The sequence below is a fragment of the Amblyomma maculatum genome, chromosome 3 (genome assembly GCF_055883805.1).
Source record: "Amblyomma maculatum isolate TAMU_Amacu chromosome 3, ASM5588380v1, whole genome shotgun sequence".
In the NCBI taxonomy this organism is placed as follows: Eukaryota; Metazoa; Arthropoda; class Arachnida; order Ixodida; family Ixodidae; genus Amblyomma; species Amblyomma maculatum.
The window spans coordinates 148,414,064-148,426,736 of record NC_139346.1 but is presented as its reverse complement, the minus strand read 5'-3'; the positions used below and the strand labels follow the sequence as shown (position 1 = coordinate 148,426,736).

General features: G+C 45.7%; 1 protein-coding gene across 1 annotated transcript; it reads right to left on the bottom strand.

Annotated features, from left to right (window-relative positions):
• Positions 1 to 232: 232 nt before the first annotated feature.
• On the bottom strand, positions 233 to 11,231 carry LOC146196367 (uncharacterized). Its single transcript, XM_084596976.1, has 4 exons — positions 11,187 to 11,231; positions 9,762 to 10,651; positions 683 to 1,194; positions 233 to 314 (listed from the first exon to the last, which is right to left on the bottom strand). Coding segments are annotated over exons 1-4 (1,449 nt in total). The 3' UTR covers positions 233 to 312.
• Between the last annotated feature and the right edge of the window lie 1,442 nt (positions 11,232 to 12,673).

The following is a 12,673-nucleotide window of genomic DNA, read 5'->3' as shown; positions in this document are numbered from 1 at the left end:
GTTTTGCGTTCAGGCTACCGTTAACATATATTTTCTGTTTATCCCTACAAAACTCCTGTTGAATTCCTCTACATTACCATAACGCAAATTGACATCACTTGCGCATGAATCAACACAATATTTCTTAGTATTTTACATCTCTCATGGCAAAACCAATCCTGGGAGTAAGAACCATGAAAGAAAGTGTATGACCATCAGGGACAGGACAAGTAAAATGAGACATTTTTATTTCTGCGTATTCTCTACGAGGTACGAGGCGAGATGTGGTGATCCTCGTTGGCATTTTGTCCAGATGAAACTTCTTTTCAAACCCTCTGGAATAATATAAAAATATATAATCAGGCACAAAGAAAGTTTTACCCAGGTGCAAAAGTCACGTATATATTTAAGAAATGAACAGCCATTTCTTAACTTGCATCAGTTAAAGTGATAATAGGCCGAACTATACAATACGCACTCGGGTTTCGGCATAGGCATAAATGATACGAGTTTTGTTTCAGAAATAAAGTCTGTTCTCTTGTGGCGGAATAGCCCTATTAGAATGCCATGAAAGGAATCCCAATGCACAAAAATATATGCTCACATTTATGAAAGTTATATGAAGAATAAGCTAAAATACCAAACTTTGTTTCGACACACCTAACCTACGAATTGTTTAAAACTGGAAAAAAGAAATACTTACACTTCTTCTTGCGGAGAAGAGCACCGTAGTGGAATGGAGAGCCGAGGCCATAGCCGTAGTTCAGGCCGTAGCCGAGGAGACCATGCCCATAACCGTAGTGGCCGACGCCGTAGCCGACGGTGCCAACACCGTACCCGTAGACAGGGGCGGCATGGTAGGAAGCGACAGCTGGGGCAGCATGGGCAATGGTGGCCACAGCTGGGGCGTGGTGGATTGCGGTGGTGGCAACCGCTGGAGCGGCGTGGACAGCAGCGAAAGCTGGGGCAGCGGCGTAGGTGGCTACGGCTGGAGCAGCGGCGTAGGTAGTGGCAACCTTGGTCACGGCTGGAGCAGCGGCGTAGGTAGCGACAGCTGGGGCAGCGTGGACGGCAGCGACAGCTGGAGCAGCGTGGTAGGCAGCAACGCGAGTCACGGCTGGGGCGACGGCATAGCTAGCAACGGCAGGGGCGGCATGGGCGACAGTAGTAACAGCTGGAGCAGCGTGGGCAACGGTAGCGACACCTGGGGCGTAGCCGGCGTAGCCAAGGCCACCGTAACCAAGACCGTAACCGAGGCCACCGTAACCAAGGCCGCCGTAACCAAGACCGTAGCCATAGCCTCCGTAGCCGAGGCCGTAGCCGAGGCCAGCATAGCCAAGGCCGTAACCGAGGCCGGTGTATCCAGCGAGAGCGCTGGTGGCGAGAGCCAGGAGGACGCAGGCACGGATCTGAAAAATATGAACCGACCGAATTTCATTCGAAGCCTATTTTTGGGTAACATTCCCCTTCACGCATATTGCTGTTTAATTGATAGGTACTTTATTCCGGCTTCTTGAGGAGCGTAAAAATAGTTGGTAACATTCGGATTCCTGGTTGAGCTTGCATTCTTCCCTGAAGCTCTCGGTTTTCAGTTGGTGTTAACCGGTTTAATATGGAGACGGAGAATTCTTTTACGCGTATTTATGAAAGAGAGAGTCGGCAGATGTTAATCACGACTGTTTGGCTGCAAAAATAAGAATTGATATAATTTGAGCATAAAAAGGTATTTTGCAGTCTCATGAATGACATCGAGTTACTGGTGCGCACTAGTGGATGCAAAGAAAATGAAATTCTTGATTTAATAGCTTCTACCACCCATTGCAGCGTTTCGGATACAAGTTCTATTGCGTTTACTAAAGTGAGATGAGGCCTGAATTGTATGGTTTTCATTATTGCGAAATATATGAACGTTGAATTCCACAATGACGTCCGCCAAAATTTTGTTCCGCCTCAGACTCTTTTGGATTTCCATAAATGTTTAGAGAGAGAGAAGATATATCGGCATTTGTTGTTTCCGTCAACAATATCGCATTTCAAGATTTTCTTCACTTTATTGAATATGTTTTCTGCTTCACTTTGGATAATTCATTATATTTGAGATTACTCTCTCAGCTTTTAGAAGCAAGACCACAAACATTCTCCAGCGCTAACTGATAGAAAAATAATAACAGGCGGGAAAAACATTGTGAAGTATTTCAGTCTAAAAATATCCGGGCGGCGAAGTGGCCATTCAACTCGCTATAAAAACAAAAAACAAAAAGAGAGGCTCCGCGAGAACTGCACGAGGTACGCAGGCAAGAAAAATTTACGCAAATCACACTAATCGTCAACTATCGTCGCGGCCACCAATGCCACAACAAGTAAGCCAATCCTGTCAGTCTCGCATAGAGAAAGTAAGGCCTCCCATTTTCTTGTGTCATCTGTTGCTTTTGCTTTCCCCTATAGGAAAACTCGAGAAAATTGTTATCTTCGTTTTAAGAGCGGATATGTAAACGATTTCTAAATTGGCGAAATGCAACTGGCTGGCGACGTTTTCATACAGTGGTTAAAGGGGGGATATTTTCGAAAGAAGGGCGCTTACCATGGTCGCTATCGAAGGGATATTGAGCCAACTGCTGGTTGCTCTAGTGTTTCGACGTCTTATATACTCACTAGCAGCTGCCCTTTCCCATACATGAAGCCGAAATGCAGACCTTGTTTATGATGACCTTCAATGTTTTTCTTGTGCGGCGCATGAAGATGGCGCTGTGATACAGGGTGTCAAAGACGTGCGGTTTAAGAAAATTAAGCGGGCCGCGCCCTTAACCGCGCAAGGTCATGTAAGACGCGTGATGCCTCCCCTGTGGTCGACGTTATGGCAGCGATGACACGTGGGGCCCAGCAGGACGAGATGCAGGAGATAAGAGTCTGGGATTCTGTGCTACTCAAGCTTTCGTTTTTTTTTTCCTCCTTTCTCAGCCGAACGTGACCACTGTGTCGAGGCAAAGCGAACAGTGCCTGTTTAAGCTGCAATGAAGCGCAGGTGAGTGTTCCGCCTGAGTGGGAATGCCACTGTTGAGGTCGAGTAAGAGAATGTGGCGCTTACGTGCCTTGCATTTACAGTTTGTGTTGAAGCGAAGGAACTTGGCTGTGCTTCTGGGCCAAATTCTAGCTTGTGTGATGCTCTATGCACAATGATGAGAAAAGTTACACAGCGCTTTAGCGATTGTTTTAAACCTTTGGAAATAAACATTGTAGCTGTCAATGATAAACAGCATTACATGAAAACATATTCTGTTGATGGGTTGGTGTAGAGCCTAATAAAAACTATGCGAACGCCGGGACGATGTTAAGCGGTAAATTTCTTCATAATTTTTTTCATTTGAAAGAAACATTAATAGAGAAAACTATCGCGGGAAATATTAATTCCTTTTGAGCATTTTGCTTCCATAAGCTAAGTTATGAAAAAGGGGCTGTCGAAAAACATATTTGATTTTATTTAGATTCATATTTTGAGACAATGCACCCGCAGCACAGTTAAAGAGTGGTAGCTAAGTTATGAGAAAATGGCTCTCGAAAAACATATTTTTTATACTTAGATGAGGCAATTCACCCATAGCACAGTTAAAGAGAGGCATAATGTTATTTATGTTTAAATGCCTAGCGCTATCGCTGGCAAGAAATGTTTCGCATTGGAGCTACATTCAGCGAAAGTGCATTTTTGCGTTCAAAAACAGACGTGTGGATAAAGGTGTTTATCAATGGAACGGCAGAGAAGTCGGACGGAATATTGATCATATGCTAATCTGCTCCATGCACTTAAAAAAAAACGAAAAAAGACAGAAGGATCGCGATGTTCACTCCATGGGGCAAGATAGAGTTCAGTCATCTTAATTGGTCGAGCTGGCACGAAGGCTTGATTAGGAGAGATATGTGGTACGCACGGGGAGATCACAAGTGCAGGTCAATATTCGCCTCACGTGTTCAACCCTTCGAAGGACAAGGATGTTTGTGGGGCACATGCGCCATTGCGGAATGGTCGACGACATCTCCTGACGTCGCGGTAAACAGTGCGACCTCACAACATGTGGTGCGTCGTTGGAGGGCGTTCATATCGCTCTTTCTGCAAGTTGCACTGAAGCGGCTGTGACTTGCTTTCATAGCGCCGCCGCTTGAGTCCGGCTATGCATGGCCAAAGTTTGTTCTGCCTATATTAGCTCCTTGTCAGCAGTTCCCTGCCGTTCGCCTTTTTCGTCCGCAGGAAGATCGCACAGTTTGGGTTCTCTATGGGACATTGGTTTACCAGTGTCAGCATTTCCCTGCCGTTTGCCTTTCTCGTCCGCAGGAAGATCGCACAGTTTGGGTTCTCGATGGGACATTGGTTTACCAGTTACATCTGCGGTGAGTGCGTAGTCCGTGCAGACCTAATAAGGGAGGGTTCGATGAGGGCGGAGGTGCGGAGAAGGCATAGGGTTGGAATTGAACAGGACGCTACCGAGAGGTAACGCCGTATCTTTTTGCCTTGATTCAATGACAAGTGCATCCGGGTAGGGGTCACTGGTTGCAAGCCGGATCGCAAGTGCCGAGACAGAGTATGTCATCACTTACGATCCAGCTCACCACCACGCGCGCGGCCTTGTTCCTGACGCTGTTCGCGTATTCTGTATCCAGTGTACCCACGCATACAAATCGCCATCTCGGGATAAGATTCTCTTGTTACTCAGAGACCACCGAGTGCCTGCTTTTTTATTTTTCGAACTGCGGTCAAAAACTTTCAAAAAATCATGTCAACGAAGCTTGGCATGGTATATTGATTCTATTTCCCAAACCAAGCTTCTGGCGTAAAAGGCTCTTGTCCGACCAATCTTAGAATACGCGAACATTGTTCGGTTCCCGTACGCACAAAATAACACAGCTATGCTCGAGTCAGCGCAAAGAAAAGCGTTTTTTTTTATCTACAATGATACCAGCGCACAGACTCTCCCACCGAACTGCTTATCTGAGCAGACCTAGCTTTGCTAGCAAGTCGCGCAACTTTGCAGAGACTGGGTTTTATATTTACTAATTCATCAAGCTTTTAACATGATTTCTACTGCATATGTAAATTTGAAGCACACCAGGAGAACACGGCATAAGCACGCAGTTACGCTTGAAGAGTACAGTTGTGTCAACAATGTACACGTTGTGCCAACTATGTACACGTTACTTTTCTTTTTCCCCGCGAGCAATACGCGAGTGGAACTGTCTTAAGTTGATTTTTCAACAGCCTTCAGCTCCGCCGGGGTGGTGCAGTCGTAAGACGCCCGACTACTGTGCCGGAGTTCCCGAGCTCGAGACCGACCGCGGCGGCTGCGTTTCGATGGAGGCGAAACGAAGTGGCGTCCGTGTGCTGTGCGATGTCAGTGCACGTTGAAGATCTCCAGGTGGTCATAATTACTCCGTAGCCCTCCACTACGGCTCCCCTTTCTTTCTTTCCTCTTTCATTCTCACCTTCCTCCTTTCTCTTACGGTGCGTTTCAGGTGTCCACAGCGCAAGTGTGACAGATACTGCGCCTTTCTCTTCCGGTGAACCAATTATTATTATTACTTTATTATTATTATTATTATTATTATTATTATTATTATTATTATTATTATTATTATTATTATTATTATTATTATTATTATTATTATTATTATTATTATTATTATTATCATCAACAGCCTTCAATGGAAAATTTTGAACAGTTTGCTGCGACAGCAGTGCTATCAACTAGCCAAAATTGATTTTGTTGTTGCCTTATTTTTTTGTTATCGTGCCTTTTATTTTGCTTGTATAGATTGCGCAAAATCTTCCTTTTTATTTGCTTCTGTTATATGTCTGATCGTGTTCAAATCCTGTATATATTAACCCACCCCTGTAACGGTTCCAGTTGGAACTAACAGGGTCTTCAAATAGACAATAAATAAATATTATTCTTCCGACTACCGTGCGGAGACGCCACTGTGAGTGTTGCTTGGTCTTTTCAGGTACATAGTTGCATCTACAAACAGTCCACTTCTGTGGATTCAGCGAGACGTCGCCTATTGACATTTCTTCTGGCGGTTTTTTGTGTTGTATTTGCTCGTCAGCTGTCTAGGGTGCCTCACCGGGCTTCCAGTCTTGACTAGTTTGTACATAGTATACTACACAATTTCAAGATGTCATTCTTATCATAACTTTTTGCAGTAATCGTTCTTGTGACAATATGTGATCTGAATCGGTGACGTGATCAATTACTAATTACAGCATATGGCGCACTTCATTAACGCCATGCTTTTACACATTCAGTACCCATTCCCTTCTTCCGACTCTTGCGATCACGTGACTGAGACCCCTTTACGTACAAATATAAAGGCCACAGCTTGTCCAGGAAACTTCCGTCCTCAGATTTCGCATCTAGTCAGCCATATAAGGCTTTGACCGTAATAAAACGCAAACTTTCAGTTCCGAATGCAAATTTGCTAGACACGGCTTCAAGGAACACTGAGAAGAAAATAAATTTTGGTGTGTTACTAGAATACCCGCCCTTAATCAGAGAGTCTAGTGCTGCTGGAAACTTACACTTCTGAGACAGCAAAACAGCAAGAACAAAAATATGTGTCCCCGCTGCCGCCCGAATTCGCAAATGCTACAAATAACTGATCTCCAAGGCTGTCGAATGTGCACTAATGCGCGTTTGAATACTGAAGTATGGTTTATTTCGAGAATGTTATTGTGCTTCTATTAGGCGAGGAAGGTGAAAAAAAAAAACACGGACATGTTGGAAGTAACCGAAGCCTATGAGTGGCGGCGAAAATAGGCGGCAAGCTTCGTTTCAATATTTATTATTCTAACAATACCACCAATTTATTGGGAATTTAATTTTTTATGTCTTTTAATCATGTTGGGTTTTGGGGAAAGGAATGCGCAGTATTTCACTCCTCAATGGACATCTACGCTTATCAGAAGTGCATATTTCGTGGGTTCAAGTCTCTGTCGCAAACTAACCTCTAACTTGACTAGAAGACATGTGCCAAGTGGGCCCGAAGTGAATTTTTAAGGCCCAATCCTAAAAGCCGCAAAGTACTGTTGTGACGCAGTTACGATAAAAAACCACGTGCATATTTTCTCGAACACCGTTATTCTCAGTTTGAGTTACCGCGGCAGCCATGGTGAAGTCTTGTTAGCCGAACAGCCTCTATACGCTGGGTGCTAAAATGAAAGAATAACTACGTACAGCCTGCGTCACCTTTATGTAAAGATCTCCATCGCCACCCCATACCACAGGTGGTCGAAATTTCCGGAGTCCTCTACTACGGCGTCTCTCATAGCCTAAGTCGCTTTGGGACGTTAAACCCCACAAACAAAACAAAACAAACACTTTCCTGCATAAACATAGACACCTCGTCACACCTTCTGCTTTTTAGAAGCGAAGCTTGTACGGGACTAGACCCGCACAGATCTGCTAAGAAGGCGCACGGGCCCTTTGTCCGGACAGCGTTGGCTGCTTTCTAAATCGAGTTTTTAATGTGCGATGCACGCTGCCCGAGTGCTCTACACAAGGGCGATGCCAACTTTAAGTTTCGAAGCACTGGGATTTGGAACCCCACCGGAGAATCTTAACCACCGAGCACAATAATAGTTTGCACATTTGTTTACACGATAGCTGAGGCGCAATATCTGTCGCACTTCCCAGAGCACTCCTGAACGTCGCCGTAAGGAAGCAGGAAGGTGGTATTGAAATAAGAAGCGAGAAAGAGGGGCGGTAGTGGGGGGTTCGCTCATGACGCGTTGCGACGCTTTTTTGGACTCACTGAGACGTTATGAAGTGCCCGTAATAACGGAAATGTGCTAGACATGCTTGCTCCAGCGTTTTTTCCTCGGACATGAATCAGCGGATAAGGTGTTCAAGTTGAACATGACATTAACGTAATGCGACATGCCGATTGATTGTTAGTTGGGAGCTGCCAGTGCTTCCCTTGTTTAACCGAGCATGGGGCACATGGGGGACATTCTAGTGGAAATTAAGAAGAAATGGACATGGGCAGGACATGTAGGGCGAAGAGAGGATAACCGATGGTCGCTGAGGGTAACAAACTGGATTCCAAGGGAAGGAAAGCGTAGCAGGGGGCGGCAGAAAGTTAGGTGGGCGGATGAGATTAAGAAGTTCGCAGGGGTCAAGTGGATGCAGCTAGCACAGAACCGGGTTAAGTGGAGAAATATGGGAGAGGCCTTCGCCCTGCAGTGGGTATAATCAGGCTGATGATGATGATGATGATGATGATGATGATGGGGCACATGGACATTTCGATTAGTGTACACGATCTCTTTCTGCAATTTGTCCAAACCGACAGAACCTGGTTTTGGTGGCATCATGTGAATCTTTACATGCCCCAAACTGTTACCTGCTCTCTGAGGTGCTCACAACGCACAGGGTCCTCCACTCTTAGGGTAACCACGCCAGCGCGTAGCATTTATCTCTCATAAAAGGGACAGTGCGTCTGACCCTAAAGAGCATAACAACGAAGTTGTAATCTATGCGAAACACCACCTCTAGCCTCTCTGTGAAGATATACCTCTCTTCCATGTACGGCCATGTTCGAAGAAATAGTATTCTCAAGAGAGCGACCAACCACTTGCTGGTTCACTAGCAAGTTGATGCGCTTGTATGCTCAGTTGCATTTGTTTTGTCTTGCAATGGCGACGGAAACTCGTTGAATGATAAATAGATTATAGCCTGTCATATAGTAAATAAATAGTTTGGGCGCGTGAGACTTGTTTCTTTGTCGAAGAGGAGTGACGCTGGAGGATAGGTGACCGTATAAGTACCCATGGAATATTTTGTTCAGATCAGAAAGCCCTCGGCTGGCATTCATAACATATAGACACCAAGCATCACTGGCCGCATGGGCACGAACGTGGTGCTTCGTTCACGTAAAGAAAAAGGGGTCATATTCGCGAGAACAGCACCGCGGCAAAACCTCTAGGTAACTTCCACACCAGAATCCTCATCGCCTAAGCCTACCTGGATTCTACTACTCGTTAGAATGGTTTCAGTGTTCGCCCACCTCAATAACAGTGTGAAGGACAATCAAAAGACATGTGAGGAGTGGTGCCAAAAATTATCCGCATTTAGGTTTTCGTGCTAAAACTGAAATATAAAAGACGCTATTAAATGCATCTGTCTGCAGCAACCCCTTAACGTTCCCGATTACCGACTTACGTCTTTGCCCGACCTCCACGCATTGTCATTTGTAATTCAAATCCGGTAACGGAAGGCTGTCATTATTTCTGGTTTTCATGGTACTGCTTTTGAAAAAAAAAGACAAAACGGCCAAGAAAAGATACGAGCCGAAAAATATTTAACAGAACTGATGCTTTATTTCTTATTTCATCGGGCTGCTTCAAGAACGGCAGCGTTCCTTCGTTGTAGTTCCTGAAAGGCTTGAGGGTTTGAAGATTTCTGCATATGAAAAAAGAAAAATATCATTATTATAGATGCGCAGAAAGCAAACGGGGCTCAGCTGCGAAAACCAGCGACCAATAGTTACTTTTTGTATTGCACAGCTGAACTAGAAGAGTTAAAGCAAGCTGTATTATGGCAACATAAATCAACATCGAATAGTTTCATATGTAATCCTACTCACACTTCCTCTTGCGGAGCAGGTTGGTGTAGTGGAATGGAGACCCGAGCCCGTACCCATAGTTCAAGCCGTAGCCGAGGAGACCGTGGCCGAAACCATAGTGGCCAACTCCGTAGCCAAGATGCCCAACGCCATAGCCGTAAACTGGGGCAGTATGGTAGGCAGCAACAGCTGGGGCAGCATGAACGGCAGTGACAGCTGGAGCGGCCACAGCAGCAGCTACCGGGGTGGCGTGGTAGGTAGTGGCAACCCTGGTAACAGCTGGGGCAGCTGCAACAACTGGAGCAGCAGCATAGGTGGTCGCAACCTTAGTGACGGCTGGAGCAGCAGCTACAACTGGAGCGGCGGCATAAGCGGCACCCACTCGGGCTACGACTGGAGCAGCGGCTACAAAAGGAGAAGCGGCGTAGGTGGTAGCAACTCGGGCCACAGCTGGAGTAGCGGCAACAACTGGGGCAGCACCGTATGTTGTGGCGACCCTAGTGACGGCTGGAGCAGCGGCTACAACAGGGGCAGTGGCATAGGTGGTAGCAACTCGGGCAACGGCTGGAGCAGCGGCATAGGTAGTAGCGACTCGGGCTACAGCTGGAGCAGCGGCAACAACTGGGGCAGCAGCGTAGGTTGTGGCGACCTTGGTGACGGCTGGAGCAGCCGCAACAAGTGGGGCAGCGCCGTATGTCGCGGCCACCCTAGTGACGGCTGGAGCAGCGGCAACGACTGGGGCAGAAGCGTAAGTTGTAGCAACCTTGGTCACTGCGGGAGCAGCCGCGTACGTTGTCACTGGGGCAGCATGGTAGGTGGCAACACGTGCTACAGCTGGAGCTGCGGCATATGTAGCGACGGCTGGGGTAGCATGAGCGACGGTGGCCACACCTGGAACAAAGCCTGGGTATCCAAGGCCGTAGCGGGGCACGCCATAGCCGTAACCGAGGCCGTAGTGGGGCAGACCGTAGCCGTATCGAAGGCCGTAGCCTAAGCCGTAACCGGCGTAACCGGTGTAACCAGCGAAGGCGCAGGTGGCAAGTGCCAGGAGGATGGAAGTCCGGATCTGGAAGATAAATTTATACTGTGTTAACCCTTTACGCCACCTCGCACAATTCTTTTTATGTGCATATGAGAACGTTTATTCTTACACTCCCGAGCGCAGCGGGACTCCGACCAAGTGTAACGTGTCTTGGTCTAAGGGAATAATTAATAATATAATCATATTTCCCTGCATTCGATAACATGCCATGGCAAGTACATAGTGATACAAGCGAATTTAAGTATCGTAAAAATTTATTGGATGGAAAGAGCTGGGCATCGAGATTTGTATGGTAGTTCGTAAAGTGAACATCTAAGTCGGTAAAAAATATTCGTTGGCCATTTTATATACGCCTTACATGTTTAACTGCAATTTGAAGAGATTTTCCTCATATTTAGCGCATAAGTATTGAGTAACAAGAAATGCAGTCAACCTGTCAATGACTTGTAGCTTCCTAATTGATGTTGGCCAAAATCATTTATGAGTTCCGAACGCAACAAGGGCCCTATAATGTAGTGCTTGTAGCGAGTCAAAAAGAGCATAGAGCAGAGTTTCTCACCATGGTATCTTTAGAGCTGCCGTTGAGCCAACTGCTGAACCACATAATGTTTCTGCAGCTTTTATAGCTGAGACAAACGCACGTCACTGACTTGATTCCAGACCGGTTGTGGTGGCGTCTGATTTGAAATCCGGTGTTCTAGCTTCACTCTAAAGAAGAACAAATAAAATTTGTAGGTTTTGGTACGCAATGTCTAAGAATAGTGACGAGAGCTCCCCACTGTGAATATTTGGGAGTATAGCATAGCGATCTCAAGGGCACTGGGACCGCCAGGTGCGTGTGTGAAAGTACTTCGAAGATGTAAGGACGATAACAAGCAGGCGTTCAAAACGAGAGATGGATCCGAGGATATAAGCCGTACGCGGCGTCTTTATTTTTGTGTTTATGAGTGTTTTCAGCTACATGCACATCCTCAAATGCACTTTTAGCATTCCGGGTCACCAGGATGTATGTAGCTATGCACGCTGAAGTCGATAACAACCGCGCTTCTGAATTTGCAAGAAATTGGTTGGAATGTTTTCTCGACGGCGTGCCGTGCATGTTAAACGCAACATATGGGGTAGCGGGTTCAAGGCATCGACCTTAATCTCGCGGTAGATCAACTCCTTCTTTTTAATTCCTGCGTCGAAGAATAAACGTCGCAGACTCATCATGCTATACTGACGCTCATGTGTGCTTTATAAAACAAAAGCGCTGATGTCGTTCCAAGTTTCTGTTTCACAAACCCAAGTAAAGTTTTGCGCTGAAGGGGCACATGATGCACGTTAGAGTGCAGCAAAATTTTTCACTTTGATACAAAAAGTGAAAACAAAAACTTATGTCACGGGCTATATACTCCTGCACTTAGAGTAACTTCACTACATCAGCTCACAAAAACTTAGTTGCACATAAGTCACAGTTGAACTTTTTATGCCGTTGTTTTGAAGACTACGGGCGCCATTTATAGTGTTGCTGTAATCTACGACTGCATTCTTTTATTGATATTCACGTCATACACCTTTTAGAGATTGCTCTTGCTGTATTCTTAACAAGGTCGAGAATATCAGGGTAAACATTCTTAAAATTAAGCCGTACACGACTTGATTTTAGACCAAAAAGGCAGCTACCTGTGAGTAATGAGCTCGAATTGGAAGAAAATAATTACTTCTTTGCTTGCACAAAACCAGCAATGCCATGACTTTGCGAAGGGAGGTGTAGCAGGGACACAGTCCTGTGGAAGACAAGTGTTGTCTTAAAGATACTTAAAAAGAGGGAGCGGTTGGGCTGCGCTTCACATCTTAAACGTAGTGGAGAATTTTGATTACGCTGTTGTCATTGTATGCTTATTACGTCGTCCGAGAGGTATTTCGTATTTTGCCGCTTTGAACGTTATTTTTTTTTTCTGAGTAGTGCATGATACTGATCCGAATTAGTAGTTTATAGCGAACGAAACATACTCACACAATCTCGTAAAGAGGTCTTTCATTCGTCATCCGGTAAGCGAAGCA